This window comes from Lissotriton helveticus, chromosome 3_1 (genome assembly GCF_964261635.1).
Source record: "Lissotriton helveticus chromosome 3_1, aLisHel1.1, whole genome shotgun sequence".
In the NCBI taxonomy this organism is placed as follows: domain Eukaryota; kingdom Metazoa; phylum Chordata; class Amphibia; order Caudata; family Salamandridae; genus Lissotriton; species Lissotriton helveticus.
The window spans coordinates 21,298,603-21,319,788 of record NC_136061.1 but is presented as its reverse complement, the minus strand read 5'-3'; the positions used below and the strand labels follow the sequence as shown (position 1 = coordinate 21,319,788).

At 51.3% G+C, this 21,186-nt stretch overlaps 1 protein-coding gene across 1 annotated transcript in view; it reads left to right on the top strand.

Moving 5' to 3' along the window:
• LOC144822056 (unconventional myosin-X-like) overlaps positions 1–21,186 on the top strand; it is a 618,454-nt gene that overhangs the window by 514,695 nt on the left and 82,573 nt on the right. Inside the window, exons 28-30 of the mRNA XM_078679130.1 lie at positions 7,838–7,931; positions 16,591–16,646; positions 18,673–18,815. Of these exons, the coding sequence (XP_078535256.1) occupies positions 7,838–7,931; positions 16,591–16,646; positions 18,673–18,815 (293 nt within the window). The remainder of the gene's footprint in view (positions 1–7,837; positions 7,932–16,590; positions 16,647–18,672; positions 18,816–21,186) is intronic.

Below are 21,186 nucleotides of genomic sequence, written 5' to 3'. Positions count from 1 at the left end.
CTTCCTTTCATTCCTTCCTCCAGTTCTTCCTCTCCCTCCTTTCTTTCATTCCTTCCTCCAGTTCTTCCTCTCCCTCCTTCCTTTCATTCCTTCCTCCAGTTCTTCCTCTCCCTCCTTTCTTTCATTCCTTCCTCCAGTTCTTCCTCTCCCTCCTTCCTTTCATTCCTTCCTCCAGTTCTTGCTCTCCCTCCTTCCTTTCATTCCTTCCTCCAGTTCTTGCTCTCCCTCCTTCCTTTCATTCCTTCCTCCAGTTCTTCCTCTCCCTCCTTCCTTTCATTCCTTCCTCCAGTTCTTACTCTCCCTCCTTCCTTTCATTCCTTCCTCCAGTTCTTGCTCTCCCTCCTTCCTTTCATTCCTTCCTCCAGTTCTTCCTCTCCCTCCTTCCTTTCATTCCTTCCTCCGCTTCCTCCTCTCCCTCCTTTTTCATTCCTTCCTCCGCTTCTTCCTCTCCCTCCTTTCTTTCATTCCTTCCTCCAGTTCTTGCTCTCCCTCCTTTCTTTCATTCCTTCCTCCAGTTCTTCCTCTCCCTCCTTCCTTTCATTCCTTCCTCCAGTTCTTGCTCTCCCTCCTTCCTTTCATTCCTTCCTCCAGTTCTTGCTCTCCCTCCTTCCTTTCATTCCTTCCTCCAGTTCTTCCTCTCCCTCCTTCCTTTCATTCCTTCCTCCAGTTCTTCCTCTCCCTCCTTTTTCATTCCTTCCTCCAGTTCTTCCTCTCCCTCCTTTCTTTCATTCCTTCCTCCAGTTCTTGCTCGCCCTCCTTCCTTTCATTCCTTCCTCCAGTTCTTCCTCTCCCTCCTTCCTTTCATTCCTTCCTCCAGTTCTTGCTCTCCCTCCTTCCTTTCATTCCTTCCTCCAGTTCTTCCTCTCCCTCCTTCCTTTCATTCCTTCCTCCAGTTCTTCCTCTCCCTCCTTCCTTTCATTCCTTCCTCCAGTTCTTCCTCTCCCTCCTTCCTTTCATTCCTTCCTCCAGTTCTTCCTCTCCCTCCTTCCTTTCATTCCTTCCTCCAGTTCTTGCTCTCCCTCCTTCCTTTCATTCCTTCCTCCAGTTCTTCCTCTCCCTCCTTCCTTTCATTCCTTCCTCCAGTTCTTCCTCTCCCTCCTTTCTTTCATTCCTTCCTCCAGTTCTTCCTCTCCCTCCTTTCTTTCATTCCTCCTCCGCTTCTTCCTCTCCCTCCTCCGCTTTTTCCTCTCCCTCCTTTTCATTCCTTCCTCCAGTTCTTCCTCTCCCTCCTTCCTTTCATTCCTTCCTCCAGTTCTTCCTCTCCCTCCTTCCTTTCATTCCTTCCTCCAGTTCTTCCTCTCCCTCCTTTATTTCATTCCTTCCTCCAGTTCTTCCTCTCCCTCCTTCCTTTCATTCCTTCCTCCAGTTCTTCCTCTCCCTCCTTCCTTTCATTCCTTCCTCCAGTTCTTGCTCTCCCTCCTTCCTTTCATTCCTTCCTCCAGTTCTTCCTCTCCCTCCTTCCTTTCATTCCTTCCTCCAGTTCTTCCTCTCCCTCCTTCCTTTCATTCCTTCCTCCAGTTCTTGCTCTCCCTCCTTCCTTTCATTCCTTCCTCCAGTTCTTCCTCTCCCTCCTTCCTTTCATTCCTTCCTCCGCTTCCTCCTCTCCCTCCTTTTTCATTCCTTCCTCCAGTTCTTGCTCTCCCTCCTTTCTTTCATTCCTTCCTCCAGTTCTTGCTCTCCCTCCTTCCTTTCATTCCTTCCTCCAGTTCTTCCTCTCCCTCCTTTCTTTCATTCCTTCCTCCAGTTCTTGCTCTCCCTCCTTTCTTTCATTCCCTCCTCCGCTTCTTCCTCTCCCTCCTTTTTCATTCCTTCCTCCAGTTCTTGCTCTCCCTCCTTCCTTTCATTCCTTCCTCCAGTTCTTCCTCTCCCTCCTTCCTTTCATTCCTTCCTCCAGTTCTTCCTCTCCCTCCTTCCTTTCATTCCTTCCTCCAGTTCTTCCTCTCCCTCCTTTCTTTCATTCCTTCCTCCAGTTCTTCCTCTCCCTCCTTCCTTTCATTCCTTCCTCCAGTTCTTCCTCTCCCTCCTTCCTTTCATTCCTTCCTCCAGTTCTTCCTCTCCCTCCTTCCTTTCATTCCTTCCTCCAGTTCTTGCTCTCCCTCCTTCCTTCCATTCCTTCCTCCAGTTCTTGCTCTCCCTCCTTCCTTTCATTCCTTCCTCCAGTTCTTGCTCTCCCTCCTTTCTTTCATTCCCTCCTCCGCTTCTTCCTCTCCCTCCTCCGCTTCTTCCTCTCCCTCCTTTTCATTCCTTCCTCCAGTTCTTCCTCTCCCTCCTTCCTTTCATTCCTTCCTCCAGTTCTTCCTCTCCCTCCTTCCTTTCATTCCTTCCTCCAGTTCTTCCTCTCCCTCCTTTCTTTCCTTCCTTCCTCCAGTTCTTCCTCTCCCTCCTTCCTTTCATTCCTTCCTCCAGTTCTTCCTCTCCCTCCTTCCTTTCATTTATTTATTTTATGTAGTTTGTAGAGCGCACAGCTACCCCCGAAGGGGTGTCCCGGCGCTAGAACCTGAACCTCCAGAGGAGAGGAGAGGAGCAAGACGGGGAAGTAGCGTAGTAAATCAGAGTCCAGAGAAGAGCCAAGTTTTGAGTCTGGCCCGGAAAATGGGTTCGGAGGGACAGAATCTAAGATCGACTGGCAGCGCGTTCCATAGTTTTGCCGCAATGACGCTGAACCCTCTGCCACCCATTCTGGATAGTCTAAAACGGGGAGAGATCAGAAGGCATAGGTCATTGGATCTCAGAGATCTGATGGAACGGGATATTGAAACACGTTTTTTCAAGTAGTTAGGACCGCGATCGTTGATGGCTCGGTGAGTCAGAGTGAGAATCTTAAACTGGATACGGCTGGCCACAGGTAGCCAGTGCAGTTCCTTACGATATGCGGCAACTGATTGACGATAGGGAATATTGCCAATCAGTCTGGCCGCCGCATTCTGCACAATCTGCAGCCGGTCAATCAGGTATTGGGGAGCACCAGCATAGAGGCTATTAGCATAGTCCAGGTGGGACGTGATGAGGGCATGGGTAACTGTACGGCGGGAGTCCAGAGGGAGATAGGGGAGTATTTTTCTAATCATGCGCAACTTCAGGAAGCAGGCAGAGGTCACTTTATTAATCTGAGTCTTGCATGAAAGGGAGTCGTCAAACTGGAAGCCCAGGTTGCGGGCCGAGTGGACGGGAGAGGGGGCGGGATCAAGTGCCGCGGGCCACCACCAGGAGGAGGGGATGGAGTTTTTCTGGTTAAAAAACAGCACCTCTGTTTTGTCTGCATTGAGTCTTAGATGGTTTTCAGACATCCAGCCACTGATGTTGTTGAGGCACAGGCGGAAGTTGGAGAACGCGGAGTCAGAGTGGTCTCTGAAGGAAAACACTAGCTGGGTATCATCAGCATAGGAGACCACCCTGACTCCGCAGGACTCCACCACGCCGGCCAGTGGGGCAAGATAGATGTTAAAAAACAGAGGGCTGAGGGCAGAGCCCTGTGGCACACCGCAAGACAGGGGTTTTTCCTCCGATTAAAAGGCCGCAGCAATACCCTCTGACTTCTTCCTGAGAGGAAGGACTCGATCCAGCTAAAGGCAGTGCCGCCAATGCCAGTCTGTTTTAGTCGGTCAAGGAGGATGGGGTGAGAGACCGTATTGAATGCAGCGGACAGGTCGAGGAGGACTAGCATGGCCTCCTCGCCCCTGTCCACGCATTCCCGGATTGTCTCTGATACTTCCTCCAGTTCTTGCTCTCCCTCCTTCCTTTCATTCCTTCCTCCAGTTCTTGCTCTCCCTCCTTCCTTTCATTCCTTCCTCCAGTTCTTCCTCTCCCTCCTTCCTTTCATTCCTTCCTCCAGTTCTTCCTCTCCCTCCTTCCTTTCATTCCTTCCTCCAGTTCTTCCTCTCCCTCCTTTTTCATTCCTTCCTCCAGTTCTTCCTCTCCCTCCTTTCTTTCATTCCTTCCTCCAGTTCTTGCTCTCCCTCCTTCCTTTCATTCCTTCCTCCAGTTCTTGCTCTCCCTCCTTCCTTTCATTCCTTCCTCCAGTTCTTGCTCTCCCTCCTTCCTTTCATTCCTTCCTCCAGTTCTTGCTCTACCTCCTTCCTTTCATTCCTTCCTCCAGTTCTTCCTCTCCCTCCTTCCTTTCATTCCTTCCTCCTCTCCCTCCTTTTTCATTCCTTCCTCCAGTTCTTCCTCTCCCTCCTTTCTTTCATTCCTTCCTCCAGTTCTTGCTCTCCCTCCTTCCTTTCATTCCTTCCTCCAGTTCTTCCTCTCCCTCCTTTCTTTCATTCCTTCCTCCAGTTCTTGCTCTCCCTCCTTTCTTTCATTCCCTCCTCCGCTTCTTCCTCTCCCTCCTCCGCTTCTTCCTCTCCCTCCTCCGCTTCTTCCTCTCCCTCCTTTTTCATTCCTTCCTCCAGTTCTTCCTCTCCCTCCTTCCTTTCATTCCTTCCTCCAGTTCTTCCTCTCCCTCCTTTCTTTCATTCCTTCCTCCAGTTCTTCCTCTCCCTCCTTCCTTTCATTCCTTCCTCCAGTTCTTCCTCTCCCTCCTTCCTTTCATTCCTTCCTCCAGTTCTTCCTCTCCCTCCTTCCTTTCATTCCTTCCTCCAGTTCTTGCTCTCCCTCCTTCCTTTCATTCCTTCCTCCAGTTCTTGCTCTCCCTCCTTCCTTTCATTCCTTCCTCCAGTTCTTCCTCTCCCTCCTTCCTTTCATTCCTTCCTCCAGTTCTTGCTCTCCCTCCTTCCTTTCATTCCTTCCTCCAGTTCTTGCTCTCCCTCCTTCCTTTCATTCCTTCCTCCGCTTCCTCCTCTCCCTCCTTTTTCATTCCTTCCTCCAGTTCTTCCTCTCCCTCCTTTCTTTCATTCCTTCCTCCAGTTCTTGCTCTCCCTCCTTCCTTTCATTCCTTCCTCCAGTTCTTCCTCTCCCGTTCTTCCTTTATTCCTTCCTCCAGTTCTTGCTCTCCCTCCTTCCTTTCATTCCTTCCTCCAGTTCTTGCTCTCCCTCCTTCCTTTCATTCCTTCCTCCAGTTCTTCCTCTACCTCCTTTCTTTCATTCCTTCCTCCAGTTCTTGCTCTCCCTCCTTCCTTTCATTCCTTCCTCCAGTTCTTGCTCTCCCTCCTTCCTTTCATTCCTTCCTCCAGTTCTTGCTCTCCCTCCTTTCTTTCATTCCTTCCTCCAGTTCTTCCTCTCCCTCCTTTCTTTCATTCCTTCCTCCAGTTCTTCCTCTCCCTCCTTCCTTTCATTCCTTCCTCCAGTTCTTCCTCTCCCTCCTTTCTTTCATTCCTTCCTCCAGTTCTTCCTCTCCCTCCTTCCTTTCATTCCTTCCTCCAGTTCTTGCTCTCCCTCCTTCCTTTCATTCCTTCCTCCAGTTCTTCCTCTCCCTCCTTCCTTTCATTCCTTCCTCCAGTTCTTCCTCTCCCTCCTTTCTTTCATTCCTTCCTCCAGTTCTTCCTCTCCCTCCTTCCTTTCATTCCTTCCTCCAGTTCTTGCTCTCCCTCCTTCCTTTCATTTCTTCCTCCAGTTCTTGCTCTCCCTCCTTTCTTTCATTCCTTCCTCCAGTTCTTGCTCTCCCTCCTTTCTTTCATTCCCTCCTCCGCTTCTTCCTCTCCCTCCTCCGCTTCTTCCTCTCCCTCCTTTTTCAGTCCTTCCTCCAGTTCTTGCTCTCCCTCCTTTCTTTCATTCCTTCCTCCAGGTCTTGCTCTCCCTCCTTTTTCATTCCTTCCTCCAGTTCTTCCTCTCCCTCCTTCCTTTCATTCCTTCCTCCAGTTCTTCCTCTCCCTCCTTCCTTCTTCCTCTCCCTCCTTCCTCCTGTTCTTAGTCACCCTCCTTTCTTTCATTCCTTGCTCCCCGCCTTCAAGTTCCCCTTCCTGCCTTCTGTCCTTCCTTCCTCCACAGTCTGTGTTTTAAGAGCTCCTCGCCCTCTTTACTGCCCAGTGTTGGAGGAGGGCATGCCTGGCACCCCAGAGTCCAGAGCCCCCCCATACAGATGTACTGTCACAGGAAGGCACTAGCCTGCAATGGGACATGTCATCTCATACTGGGGCTCTGGACTCTGGGGCGTCGGGCTCGCTCGCCTCCTTCATACATGTCCACTGCCACAGAGGAGTCTCACCTCGTACGAGTGTCACCACACACACACGAGCACTGCCTCCGGGCCGGTGTCCACGAAGGGGGCAGTGGACTTGGGGCAGTTGTACGTCCACCCTTGACACTTTCATCCACTGTTAATATAGAGGTACCCCAACATGAGGCATTCGCCTTCCCTTCGTGCATGTATGCACCCCCCTAGGGCTCTGGTCTCTATCATACATGTGTACCACATTCACTGCATGTGTGCGCTTATACTTGTGAACCCCACAAATTCTTCACTTGCCTCCCTGTGGGAGTGTGTCCCATCTTTGGAGCAATGAACTCCCCGGGCATGTGGTATATGTAGGGCAGTGGCTTCACCTTTAATCGGCGACCGCTTACCCTCATATATGTATACCCGCGCCCCCTGGCACTGCTCATGCTTCTACGTGTGCCCACCCCGAGCTCTGTAGGGGCATCCCGTCACAGGGGTCCTCCCCCACAACATATGTCCTTCCATACTTCGGGGTGGCCTCCGCTCACACGTGTGTGCCCCTGCACTGGGCAGCTGACTTCCACCCTCCATGTAAGCCAAACTAGGACCGTGCCACCCCCATGTGACTGAGTGTCTTACAGTGGGCACTGGACCCTCCGCGTGTGTTGAGGTGGGGTACATCACACTCGTGTCTCAGACCCCTGTTTCCTATTGTGTGGCCCCTGTAGTGCGACTTTGGTCTCCTCGGGGCGTGTGTACAGCCACCCAAGGGCACTGGGCACCTTTTCCAAGATGCGCCCCCACACAGGGCACCTATCTCCCTACGGGTAGTTCTTCTACCATCCTCCGGGGCAGTGCTCCAGTACGTACGGGTGTTTTACCACCTTGGAGCACTCGTCTCTTACCCTACAAAGCATTACCACGCTTGGGCACTGTGCACCGTGGCCGTGGGACACTGTGTGGAGGAGTGTGGCTCAATGGTTAGAGCAGCAGACCCTGATGCAGAGGTCTGGCCCGGGACCAGGGTTCAATTCCCGCCTCGACGGCTCTTGGACTCAATTTCCACGGACCTGATAATTCTGTCCTCGGTGCCTACTCTAACCATGGGTCCCACTCTGCAACTCTGGGCAATAGCTTGCTTAATCTCCACAACGGCCCAACAGCGCTGGGATGCCTGGCCTCACCTTGGGGGTGCCCAGGAGTGCACACTTCACAGGAAAGCCAGGATAGGTTCCACAGCGGTATGCGTACAGCGCTACGAGGCCTTTGGGTAGAAGTGCGCTATATAAATACAATACATTTACATTTACTCTGTGCCCAGTCATACCAGTGATCCAGATTTCAGCCTCTGGGGTGCATGTGACATTAGAAGCCCCTGAGGTCTCTAGCTTCATGCCTTGGGCTCGATCCTAAAGCCATGTCTAGGAAAGAGGCAGTCCCCGCCCCAACTAGAGGGGTCTGAAGATTCACCAGTATTTGGGGGCCAGTGGTAACGATGAGTTGACCCTTCTGTGTTGAGAAATCCTTACACCTCAGTGTATAATGCTTGTTTTCTCTTTCTGCAGTGGTTGGTTCAATGCTTGTTTTCTCTTTCTGCAGTGCTTGGTTCAATGTTTGTTTTCTCTTTCTGCAGTGGTTGGTTCAATGCTTGTTTTCTCTTTCTGCAGTGCTTGGTTCAATGTTTGTTTTCTCTTTCTGCAGTGCTTGGTTCAATGTTTGTTTTCTCTTTCTGCAGTGGTTGGCTCAATGCTTGTTTTCTCTTTCTGCAGTGCTTGGTTCAATGTTTGTTTTCTCTTTCTGCAGTGGTTGGTTCAATGTGCTGAGTCGTGTTCACAGCGCGACAGCTCAGCAGCTGCGGGAGATGCGGGACGAGCAGGCGAACCCCAAGAACGCCGTGGTGAGTGAGATATCTCCTGGACCATTACTACTGATGGGACCCCAAGGTGCTCGTAGAATGTGGGGTCAGTGTCCGCATTGTAGAAGAAGAGTATTGATGGAGTGGGAGTGATTTGTGGTGGTCTGAGCGCAGCATCCCATCTTTTGTAGAGCAACCCGTGGCCAGACTCAGGAGTGGGAAGTGGTGCTTACCAGGGGCAAATTTGTAATACAGTGTGGTAACTTGTGATGGGGTTTAGTGCAGAGCAAAGTCTGTCTGGAAAAGCTTCTTAGTGTGGTGCGTGTGATGGGGCTTGATGCAGTGACCGGTCTATTTGAAGAGGATTCATAGTGCGGTGCGTGTGAAGCAGATCAGCACAATGGAGCATCCGTTCGGAGAAAATCCACAGTACGGAGCAGGTAGCTTGTAAAGGGGTTTCAGCATAGTGCGGGGCACGCTTGGAAACTATTCATAGAGCAGATTCGTGATCATATGATGGGGCCTTAAATGTACAGCGTGCAGCGAGGGAACTTTTATATTCCAGTGTGGCCTCCGGTTGCCACCTTGTATAGCCCGGGTACCGACAGAGAGAGCGGTGCCTCACATCCCGAGCTTTTGCCAGAAGAGGTGTTGTCCCTCACTCGCAAAAGACGGGTTGACTTGTACACATGGAACTTCCAACTGAGATCTAGTGTGGTACAAGTTATATTGTATCCATTCAAAAATAATTTTTTCGTTATGCCTCTTTTTGTAGCACATATAACGCAGTGGCAATTTACATCTAGGTCCTGAAGAAGGCTACACACCTGTAGGGTCATGAGAGCCGAAACATGTAGACACTGTTGCATTTATTATGTTAAAACTGCTCTATTTGCACTGTTTTTAATCCTGACATCAGGAGGCGGCCATTAAAGAATGTTATGCCTCCTGATAGTTAGTTTTAGTTCACATCAGCACATTATTGCTTTAGTTAAGCTCAATCCTCACAATCTACAACAATAGCTCTTCATTCAGGGTTTTAGGAGCCCTAAGATGGGGATATCACTAATGAAAACATCCCTGCGCTCCTCCCTCACAGTGAGGGGGTTGTAGCCCTCGGTTGTACTAGGATTTACAGCCGGGAGGAGATCCCAGATGATGAAGCATGCCACCTCGGTGAGTGATGGGATTCCGTCCTCTAAGGTAGGACTTACTGTGAAGGTTTAGTTCTTTGGTGCACTTATAGGCACATAGGTCATCATAGTTTTAGGTGGCTTTCAGAGACCCTCCCACTTGTTTGTTTTGTAAATACACAGTGTGCACCAGGAGAGCACTGACCGTTGGAAGCAGATAAGGCGGTGCAGTTTGCACCGGGAGGTTGAAGCACGAGCTGGGGGAGGAGTAGCCAGACCCGATAGGGGCCCGTGTCGAATGCCTCCTGGAGTTGGGAACAACCCTCCAGAGGGCCTGCAAAAAGGGGGGCGCACCGGATTGGTCGCCCCCTAACCAGCTGCTATCCACCCAATCATGGAGGGAGGTGGTAAGCGGCCGGGTGTTCAAAAGGGGGTGTAGGTCCCCAGTTTGCGCGTGAACCCACCGATCTGAAGAGGAAGCCCACCCACGCCAGAACGAACGCTTCGCTGTGGAAATCCTGAGTCTGTATAAAACTGCGTTTACTTTGACTGGAAGAGTGTGAGGGACATGGTCCTAGGTTAAGCAGGTGTTGTAACCTCATTTTATAAAACCCTCAAATGGCCATCTCCCACAAGACCATCTCCCACCAGAGAATATCAAGATTGGATTTGAGTAAACTGAAGGTGAAACCAACCACCTTTCCACCCAATCGATTCTATGAGTGGGAAAGTGGAATACTATTAGGAAAGGAAACTAGCCGGAAAGATCCACGCTCACCCTAGGTAGGAACAATACGAATTTAAAAAACATTTTGACAAAGCCAGTGTTCTGCTGCTGGTCCTCCTGTTTTTATTAAGAATCTCCTTGGAAATGAATTTGTGATTGATTTGGATACTTCCAGGCTGTTGTCATGCTACCAGGCTTCAGTTCGTAACGCCAGGACAGTGCTCCAGTATTTAGTCCATTATATCTTTTGTAATTTTCCACCAAGGTCCTTATTTTGTCTTTCTCTGTGTGTTAACTGTGTTCAGAAGTGTGTGCAACATGAGAAGTAAGTCCAGCAGCGTTCTTGCCTCTGAGGAACGTGTTACTATCCCTGCCCCCCCAGTCAGTCCTGCAGCTGTGTCTGTGCTTTCAGCTCAGCCTGGGATGGCTTTGGTGCATGCATCGTCTGAGAGGATATATGCAATTTATAACACCCTTTGTGAATGGATCTGTTGGCAGTGTCTGAGGCGAGCAGCGATTGGTGTCATCGTGAGAGGAGGCGGAGTTCCCTATCTGTGCAATCATTGGTCAGCACAGCTCGGTACATTTAAACGTTGTATGAATGAAATTACAACAAGCTGGCTGTTATTTCTGTCCAGATTCTAATTGTACTTTACATTTCACTCGGATGCTGTGATATTGCGCTGTTCTGGAGCTCCTCCTACTTGTGATGTCTCTAGAGCTCTGACCTCTGTGCTCCTTTCTTCTTCCCTCTGTGCTCCTTTCTTCTGCCCTCTGTGCTCCTTTCTTCTGCCCTCTGTGCTCCTTTCTTCGGCCCTCTGTGCTCCTTTCTTCTGCCCTCTGTGCTCCTTTCTTCGGCCCTCTGTGCTCCTTTCTTCGGCCCTCTGTGCTCCTTTCTTCTGCCCTCTGTGCTCCTTTCTTCTGCCCTCTGTGCTCCTTTCTTCGGCCCTCTGTGCTCCTTTCTTCTGTCCTCTGTGCTCCTTTCTTCGGCCCTCTGTGCTTCTTTCTTCTGCCCTCTGTGCTCCTTTCTTCTGCCCTCTGTGCTCCTTTCTTCTGCCCTCTGTGCTCCTTTCTTCGGCACTCTGTGTCCTTTCCTCTGCCCTCTGTGCTCCTTTCTTCTGCCCTCTGTGCTCCTTTCTTCTGCCCTCTGTGCTTCTTTCTTCTGCCCTCTGTGCTCCTTTCTTCTGCCCTCTGTGCTTCTTTCTTCTGTCCTCTGTGCTTCTTTCTTCTGCCCTCTATGCTCCTTTCTTCTGTCCTCTGTGCTTCTTTCTTCTGCCCTCTGTGTCCTTTCCTCTGCCCTCTGTGCTCCTTTCTTCTGCCCTCTGTGTCCTTTCCTCTGCCCTCTGTGCTCCTTTCTTCTGCCCTCTGTGCTCCTTTCTTCTGCCCTCTGTGCTCCTTTCTTCTGCCCTCTGTGCTCCTTTCTTCTGCCCTCTGTGCTCCTTTCTTCTGCCCTCTGTGCTTCTTTCTTCTGCCCTCTGTGTCCTTTCCTCTGCCCTCTGTGTCCTTTCCTCTGTCCTCTGTGCTTCTTTCTTCTGTCCTCTGTGCTTCTTTCTTCTGTCCTCTGTGCTTCTTTCCTCTGCCCTCTGTGCTCCTTTCTTTTGTCCTCTGTGCTTCTTTCTTCTGTCCTCTGTGCTTCTTTCTTCTGACCTCTGTGCTCCTTTCTTCTGCCCTCTGTGCTCCTTTCTTCGGCCCTCTGTGCTCCTTTCTTCTGTCCTCTGTGCTTCTTTCTTCTGCCCTCTGTGCTTCTTTCTTCTGCCCTCTGTACTCCTTTCTTCTGACCTCTGTGCTCCTTTCTTCTGCCCTCTGTGCTCCTTTCTTCGGCCCTCTGTGCTCCTTTCTTCTGCCCTCTGTGCTCCTTTCTTCTGCCCTCTGTGCTTCTTTCTTCTGCCCTCTGTGTCCTTTCCTCTGCCCTCTGTGCTCCTTTCTTCTGCCCTCTGTGCTCCTTTCTTCTGCCCTCTGTGCTCCTTTCTTCTGCCCTCTGTGCTCCTTTCTTCTGCCCTCTGTGCTCCTTTCTTCTGCCCTCTGTGCTCCTTTCTTCTGCCCTCTGTGCTCCTTTCTTCTGCCCTCTGTGCTTCTTTCTTCTGTCCTCTGTGCTCCTTTCTTCTGCCCTCTGTGCTCCTTTCTTCGGCCCTCTGTGTCCTTTCCTCTGCCCTCTGTGCTCCTTTCTTCTGCCCTCTGTGCTCCTTTCTTCTGCCCTCTGTGCTCCTTTCCTCTGCCCTCTGTGCTCCTTTCTTCTGCCTTCTGTGCTCCTTTCTTCTGCCCTATGTGCTCCTTTCTTCTGCCCTCTGTGCTCCTTTCTTCTGCCCTCTGTGCTCCTTTCCTCTGCCCTCTGTGCTCCTTTCTTCTGCCCTCTGTGCTCCTTTCTTCTGCCCTCTGTGCTCCTTTCTTCTGCCCTCTGTGCTCCTTTCTTCTGCCCTCTGTGCTCCTTTCTTCTGCCCTCTGTGCTCCTTTCTTCTGTCCTCTGTGCTTCTTTCTTCTGCCCTCTGTGCTCCTTTCTTCGGCCCTCTGTGCTCCTTTCTTCTGTCCTCTGTGCTCCTTTCTTCTGCCTTCTGTGCTCCTTTCTTCTACCCTCTGTGCTCCTTTCTTCTGCCCTCTGTGCTCCTTTCTTCGGCCCTCTGTGCTCCTTTCTTCGGCCCTCTGTGCTCCTTTCTCCTGTCCTCTGTGCTCCTTTCTTCGGCCCTCTGTGCTCCTTTCTTCTGTCCTCTGTGCTCCTTTCCTCGGCCCTCTGTGCTCCTTTCTTCTTCCCTCTGTGCTTCTTTCTTCTGTCCTCTGTGCTTCTTTCTTCTGTCCTCTGTGCTTCTTTCTTCTGCCCTCTGTGCTCCTTTCTTCTGCCCTCTGTGCTCCTTTCTTCTTCCCTCTGTGCTTCTTTCTTCTGTCCTCTGTGCTTCTTTCTTCTGTCCTCTGTGCTTCTTTCTTCTGCCCTCTGTGCTCCTTTCTTCGGCCCTCTGTGTCCTTTCCTCTGCCCTCTGTGCTCCTTTCTTCTGCCCTCTGTGCTCCTTTCTTCTGCCCTCTGTGCTCCTTTCTTCTGCCCTCTGTGCTCCTTTCCTCTGCCCTCTGTGCTCCTTTCTTCTGCCTTCTGTGCTCCTTTCTTCTGCCCTATGTGCTCCTTTCTTCTGCCCTCTGTGCTCCTTTCTTCTGCCCTCTGTGCTCCTTTCCTCTGCCCTCTGTGCTCCTTTCTTCTGCCCTCTGTGCTCCTTTCTTCTGCCCTCTGTGCTCCTTTCTTCTGACCTCTGTGCTCCTTTCTTCTGCCCTCTGTGCTCCTTTCTTCTGCCCTCTGTGCTCCTTTCTTCTGCCCTCTGTGCTTCTTTCTTCTGCCCTCTGTGCTCCTTTCTTCGGCCCTCTGTGCTCCTTTCTTCTGTCCTCTGTGCTCCTTTCTTCTGCCTTCTGTGCTCCTTTCTTCTGCCCTCTGTGCTCCTTTCTTCTGCCCTCTGTGCTCCTTTCTTCGGCCCTCTGTGCTCCTTTCTTCTGTCCTCTGTGCTCCTTTCTTCGGCCCTCTGTGCTCCTTTCTTCTGCCCTCTGTGCTCCTTTCCTCGGCCCTCTGTGCTCCTTTCTTCTTCCCTCTGTGCTTCTTTCTTCTGTCCTCTGTGCTTCTTTCTTCTGTCCTCTGTGCTTCTTTCTTCTGCCCTCTGTGCTCCTTTCTTCTGCCCTCTGTGCTCCTTTCTTCTTCCCTCTGTGCTTCTTTCTTCTGTCCTCTGTGCTTCTTTCTTCTGCCCTCTGTGCTCCTTTCTTCTGCCCTCTGTGCTCCTTTCTTCTTCCCTCTGTGCTTCTTTCTTCTGCCCTCTGTGCTCCTTTCTTCTGCCCTCTGTGCTCCTTTCTTCTGCCCTCTGTGCTTCTTTCTTCTGCCCTCTGTGCTCCTTTCTTCTGCCCTCTGTGCTCCTTTCTTCTGCCCTCTGTGCTTCTTTCTTCTGTCCTCTGTGCTTCTTTCTTCTGCCCTCTGTGCTCCTTTCTTCTGCCCTCTGTGCTCCTTTCTTCTGCCCTCTGTGCTTCTTTCTTCTGTCCTCTGTGCTTCTTTCTTCTGTCCTCTGTGCTTCTTTCTTCTGCCCTCTGTGCTTCTTTCTTCTGCCCTCTGTGCTCCTTTCTTCTGCCCTCTGTGCTCCTTTCTTCGGCCCTCTGTGTCCTTTCCTCTGCCCTCTGTGCTCCTTTCTTCTGCCCTCTGTGCTCCTTTCTTCTGCCCTCTGTGCTCCTTTCTTCTGCCCTCTGTGCTCCTTTCTTCTGCCCTCTGTGCTCCTTTCTTCTGCCCTCTGTGCTTCTTTCTTCTGTCCTCTGTGCTTCTTTCTTCTGCCCTCTGTGCTCCTTTCTTCTGCCCTTTGTGCTCCTTTCTTCTGCCCTCTGTGCTTCTTTCTTCTGCCCTCTGTGCTCCTTTCCTCTGCCCTCTGTGCTCCTTTCTTTTGCCCTCTGTGCTCCTTTCTTTTGCCCTCTGTGCTCCCTTCCTCTGCCCTCTGTGCTCCTTTCTTCGGCCCTCTGTGCTCCTTTCTTCGGCCCTCTGTGCTCCTTTCTTCGGCCCTCTGTGCTCCTTTCTTCGGCCCTCTGTGCTCCTTTCTTCTGACCTCTGTGCTCCTTTCTTCTGACCTCTTTTCTTCTTTCTTCTGCCCTCTGTGCTCCTTTCTTCTGACCTCTTTGCTTCTTTCTTCTGCCCTCTTACCTTCATCTCTTCTAGGCTCTGTCCTTTCACACTGGTCTCTCCTAGAGATTCTGTCAAAGTCCTCCTTTTGCACCTTTACCGTTTCACATTCAATATTTCCCTGTCCCTTTGCACTGTCCTTCATGCCTGCCCTTTGTGGCTTCATTTTATGCTGACTGTAGGACTTCTCTTTGCAGATTTCTTTTCATGTCCCTCATACACTTCACTCTCTTGGACTCCACTTTTCTCTCCAAAAGACTCACATTCCTTTCCTGGGAAACAATCCTCTCACTTTCCTCTCCTACAGTTTCTGCTTCTCGCACCCCTCTCTTCGGTGGGCACTTCCACAGTCCTACCCTCTCAATGCATTTATTTCTGTGGGTTCAGCCCTCTCACATGCCTGATTTCTTGAGGGTCTACCTTGCCCCTGCCTTTCCTCTGCCCACTTACAATGATGTCTTGTGTGGTCTCTACCCTCTCACATCCCTGTCTATCCTTATCCAACTCCTGTTACTTAGGGTTCCTACCCTCTTTGACTCACTTAGTATATGGGGTTTACTGTCTCACATTCCTTGTTTCTAGCAGCTCTACCCTCATACATTCTTTTCTTCTACCCACTCATCTTCTTTGTTTCAAGCAGCTCAACCCTCATGCACTCTTTTACCCCCTCCCATTCCTTGTTTTTTATGCAGGTCCACCCTCATGCACTCCTTTCTTCCAACCTCACATTCCTTGTTTCTAACAGCTGTACCCTCATACATACTTCAACCCTCTTACCTTATATTTTTCTTGGGCTCTGTCTTCTCTGATAGGAGCTCTTCCCACAGACACTCCTTTCTTCTACCTTCGTATGGTCCTCTCTCCTAGATGTTCTAGCTTCCTCTCCTCTCTTTTAGGGACTCTACCGCTCACTATCCGCTCTTGTAAAGCTCCCTCACAGTCCTAATTTCTAGCACCTATGGCCTCCTACACCCTCTTCTACCCTCTCACATCCCTAGTTTTTAGCACCTCTACCCTCATACACTCTCTTCTACACTCACGTTCCTTTTTCTAGTGGATCTACCCCATACACTCTTTTACCCTCTCACATTCTTTGTTTCTAGCAACTCTAGTCTCTTATACTCTTTTCGACTACCCTTTCCCATTCCACGTTTCTAGCATCTCGACCCTCATGCACATTTCCTCTATCCTCACATTCCTTGATTCTAGGGGTGACTCTCATACACCTTTTTGTCCTACCCACCCACATTCCTTGTTTCTAGTGGCTCTACCCTCATCCATTCTTGTTCTCTCCCACAGTTCTCCTTTCTTGTGGCTGTACCCTCATACTGTCTTCTTCTACCCTCTTACATTGTCCCTTTCTTGGGATCTATCTTCTCTATTGATAGTTCTTCCCATAGAGACTCATTTCTTCTACCTTCGTATAGTCCTCTCTCCTAGATGTTCCAGCCTCTCACTCTTCTCTTTTAGGGGCTCTACTCTTCCACTTTCCTGTCTTGTAGAGCTCGAATCTCTTATTTTCCTTTTTACCCTCTGGCATTCCTCTGTCCTGGGGACTCTCCTCTCTCGTAATTCACTTCACTACGACGGCTGCACACTCACTCTCCTCTCTCCTAAGGGCCCTACCCTCATGTGCTCTCTCCTAAGGGCCCTACCCTCATGTGCTCTCTCCTAAGGGCCCTACGCTCTCACTTTCTCTCTCCTAAGGGCCCTATCCTCTCACTTTCTCTCTCCTAAGGGCCCTACGCTCTCACACTCCTCTCTCCTAAGGGCCCTACCCTCTCACGTGTTCTCTCCTAAGGGCCCTACGGACTCACGTGATGTCTCCTAGGGGCCCTACGGACTCACGTGATGTCTTCTAAGGGCCCTACGGACTCACGTGATGTCTTCTAAGGGCCCTACGGACTGATGTGATGTCTCCTAGGGGCCCTACGGACTCACGTGATGTCTTCTCAGGGCCCTACAGACTCAAGTGATGTCTTCTAGGGGCTCTACGCTCTTACGTTCCCTCTCTTATGGACTATCACATTCCTTGATGCTTTGAGCTCCGCCTCACTCATCTCTCTTCTGCCCTCCTCAATAATCCTCTTGTCTGCAGCTGTCGTTTCACCTCCCTCCCTCCCCCCCCCCACAGTCCTCTTTTAAGTCTCTGTTCTATGACCGCACTCCTTGTCCCTTCATTGGCTCCTGATGGTGGTCTCCCCTCTCCCTCCCATGCAGGGCACTCTGGATGTGGGACTCATTGACTCGGTCTGTGCCTCGGACTGTCCAGACAGGTAAGAGCTCCAGGGGGCGACAGGTGGCAGGCTTTGCGGGTAAGGAGAAGTTGGCAGGTGCCTGTCTAGAGGAAGGGACAGGGGGGTGGTCCATCTTGAGTAAGAACTGTAAGCCGGTGGCCTACCTACAGGAAGAGTTTAGGTCCACCTAGAGGAAGAGTAGCGTGCAGGAGACCCACCCAGAGGAAGGGTTTAAATCCACCTAGAGGAAGAGTAGCGAGCAGGAGACCCATCTAGAGGAAGGGTTTAAATCCACCTAGAGGAAGAGTAGCGAGCAGGAGACCCATCTAGAGGAAGGGTTTAAATCCACCTAGAGGAAGAGTAGCGAGCAGGAGACCCATCTAGAGGAAGGGTTTATGTCCACCACGAGGAAGAGTAGCGAGCAGGAGACCCATCTAGAGGAAGGGTTTAAATCCACCTAGAGGAAGAGTAGCGAACAGGAGACCCATCTAGAGGAAGGGTTTAAATCCACCTAGAGGAAGAGTAGCGAGCAGGAGACCCATCTAGAGGAAGGGTTTAGATCCACCTAGAGGAAGAGTAGCGAGCAGGAGACCCATCTAGAGGAAGGGTTTAAATCCACCTAGAGGAAGAGTAGCGAGTAGGAGACCCATCTAGAGGAAGGGTTTATGTCTACCTAGAGGAAGAGTAGCGAGCAGGAGACCCATCTAGAGAAAGGGTTTAAATCCACCTAGATGAAGAGTAGCGAGCAGGAGACCCATCTAGAGAAAGGGTTTAAATCCACCTAGATGAAGAGTAGCGAGTAGGAGACCCATCTAGAGGAAGGGTTTATGTCTACCTAGAGGAAGAGTAGCGAGCAGGAGACCCATCTAGAGAAAGGGTTTAAATCCACCTAGAGGAAGAGTAGCGAGCAGGAGACCCATCTAGAGGAAGGGTTTATGTCCACCACGAGGAAGAGTAGCGAGCAGGAGACCCATCTAGAGGAAGGGTTTAAATCCACCTAGAGGAAGAGTAGCGAACAGGAGACCCATCTAGAGGAAGGGTTTAAATCCACCTAGAGGAAGAGTAGCGAGCAGGAGACCCATCTAGAGGAAGGGTTTAGATCCACCTAGAGGAAGAGTAGCGAGCAGGAGACCCATCTAGAGGAAGGGTTTAAATCCACCTAGAGGAAGAGTAGCGAGTAGGAGACCCATCTAGAGGAAGGGTTTATGTCTACCTAGAGGAAGAGTAGCGAGCAGGAGACCCATCTAGAGAAAGGGTTTAAATCCACCTAGATGAAGAGTAGCGAGCAGGAGACCCATCTAGAGAAAGGGTTTAAATCCACCTAGATGAAGAGTAGCGAGTAGGAGACCCATCTAGAGGAAGGGTTTATGTCTACCTAGAGGAAGAGTAGCGAGCAGGAGACCCATCTAGAGAAAGGGTTTAAATCCACCTAGATGAAGAGTAGCGAGCAGGAGACCCATCTAGAGAAAGGGTTTTAATCCACCTAGAGGAAGAGTAGCGAGCAAGAGACCCATCTAGAGGAAGAGTTTAGATCCACCTAAAAGACAAGTAGCGAGCAGGAGACGCCCTAGAGGAAGGGTTTAGGGCAGTTAGTCCACCTAGAGGAAGAGTAGTGAGCAGGAGGCCCACATAGAGGAAGGGTTTATGTCCACCTAGAGGAAGAAATAGGAGTAGGTGGGACACCTAGAGGATGGGATATCAAACCAACCCAGGCAGAAAGAGGGGTGGTGGCAAATTCCTTCCAGCATGGGCTCATCCTTTGGTGTATGCTCCTCTCCAGGCTCATTGCCCCCAGAGATCAAGAGATCCCCCAGCCCCCGCTTGCCTTACACCCTCACATGTGCCCTCACATTGGTCATGGTGTCGGAGGAATGTTGCATGTTAGGTCTGGAGAGGCAGCAGAGTCTCCAGGTTCAATGTGTCGCAAGCGCAGAGATGCTCCCTGTACGTCGAGCCCTCCCCGGCATTTGATGTCAGTGTTGTCTTATTTGCTTAGGGCTTCAGATGGAGGGAGGTGTGCATGAGGAAGCATTACTAACCCTTACCTCTGCTCCTCCCTATGCAGGCCGAACTCCTTTGTGATCATTACTGCGAACCGTGTGATCCACTGCAACTCAGACGTGGCGGAGGAGATGCACCACTGGATCTGCCTGCTGCAGAAGCCCAAGGGGGAGTCCAAGGTGGACGGGCAGGAGTTCCTGGTGAGAGGTAAAGTAGCCAGTAGCCTGCAATGGCGTGCGTAGCACTGCGGTGTCATGGCCGACACTGCAGAGTATGAGACAGACTCTGAGTGCAGGAGAAGGGTGATGGGGGTATAGATCATAGAGGACCACCTAGCCTGAAGAGCAACATCCACCTGGTGACCGCCAAGTGAACTGCAGCTGTAAGGTAAGCACTATTAAGTAGATGGAACTGGCACTGCGGAGTTATATACGTGTACTCCCAAGGTGTACTGTTTGCGTGCTGCAGGGGACTCGCTGTCTGTTCCTCACAGCGTGGGTATGGAACAATATCGTATGTGGCTTCCCCTGTCAGAGCGGAAGGCTCCTCTGCGCACAGCTTCGAAGACGAAGTCTTAGTAACTCTGTCCTAAACCCGGGTAGGGTTTATACAATAATCAGTAGGCTGGTCGATGTAAAGTTACTTCACTTCTGTATTTACTTTTTTTCGTTCAATGCATGGTATAACTCATTTCATTGCATGGTTATCATACATGACGCATCCTCATGTCAGCCAAGTTTATATTACATGTCCCAATGCATTTCGGGCTTTGGGGCAGCCCTTCATCAGGGGATAACTCTACAAATCAAGAAAATGAAAGTCCATCAGTACACTGGACTGCAAAGTAAATAATCAGACTAGCATGATGATTAATGGTCATGTGATACCAGGTGCTGGAAGATAATTACGGTGTTCACTAAGCGATTGGTAGAAAAATGAACGAAGGTATTAAGGCGGTGGGTGTGAATGGCGACAGGAATACGAGGAGTGATGTGAGATTACAGGGCAAGTTGTGCTCGGTGCTCGTGATGAAGATAAGGGCGGGTGCGGCTGCTGGTCGGGTGCAAGGTAAACGCTTTGCGCGATAGTGCTCTATGTGGAGAACAACAACGACCGCAACACCATCAGCCTGATCGACAACCTCGCCAACTTCGGACTCAAGCAACTGGTGACCACCCCCACCCACCTCGCCGGACACACACTCGACGCCGTCTTCTCATCCAGCAACGACGTCACCTTCAGCCACGCAACAGGACTCCACTGGACGGACCACAGCTGCGTCCACTTCACCTTCAAAAGGTCGACGATCCACCACCACCAGCAACAAGTTGCCCGAAGAAGCTGGAACAAGATCACAGCCGACCAGCTCACCGCTTCCCTGAGCCAGCACCCTCCCGCCAGCTCAGCGAACCCCAGCCAGGCCGCCGACAACCTCACGAAGTGGATCAACAACTGCGCGGACGAACTCGCCCCTCTGAGAACCCCACCCAGCAGACCCTGCAGCAGAAAAACACCATGGTTCACCGACGAATTCAAGAGCTCCAAGAAGAACTGTCGAGCCCTCGAGAAAGCCTGGAGAAGGGAGCCAACCACGGACAACATGACCACCCTCAAGCTCGCCACCCGTAAACACCTGTAAACACCACCAACTGATCCGCGCCACCAAGAAAAATACATACAAGGACCGGCTGGACAACAACGCACACAACTGCAAGGAACTCTTCAACATCGTGAAAGAGCTCTCCAACCCCAACGCCGGAACAATGACATCACCCCGTCGCAAGACCTCTGCAACTCCCTCACGTCCTACTTCCACAACAAGATCGCGGACATACACAACAGCTTCAGCAACCAACCAACGCAAGCCACAACCGCTACAACGCCACCCACCACCACCCTCCGCACCTGGACTCCGATCAGCACCGAAGACACCATCCGCACAATGAACTCCATCCATTCCGGATCTCCGACTGACCCCTGCCCTCACCACGTCTTCAACAAGGCCGACGCTGTCATCGCACCCCACCTGCGGGACATCATCAACACTTCCTTCGACACCGCCACCTTCCCTGAGAGCTGGAAGCACGCCGAACTCCGCGCTCTTCTCAAGAAACCCACAGCAGACCCCACCGACCTCAAGAACTACCGTCCCATCTCGCTCCTCCCGTTCCCCGCCTTCCTCGAGACGAATGGATCCCTCGACCCCTCACAGTCTGGCTTCCGAGCGAACCACAGCACCGAGACCGCCCTCATCGCTGCCACCGATGACATACGAACTCTGATGGACAACGGAGAAACAGCGGCCCTCATCCTCCTGGACCTCTCCGCGGCCTTCGACACTGTCTGCCACCGCACCCTAGTACAGCGCCTTGGCAACATCGGAATCCAGGACAAGGCACTGGAATGGATCACCTCCTTCCTCGACGGAAGAACACAGAGAGTCCGCCTACCACCGTACAAGTCAGAGGCCACCGAAGTCATTTGCGGCGTCCCTCAAGGATCCTCACTGAGCCCCACCCTCTTCAACGTCTACATGAGCCCCCTCGCGGCCATCGCACGCCAACACAACCTCAACATA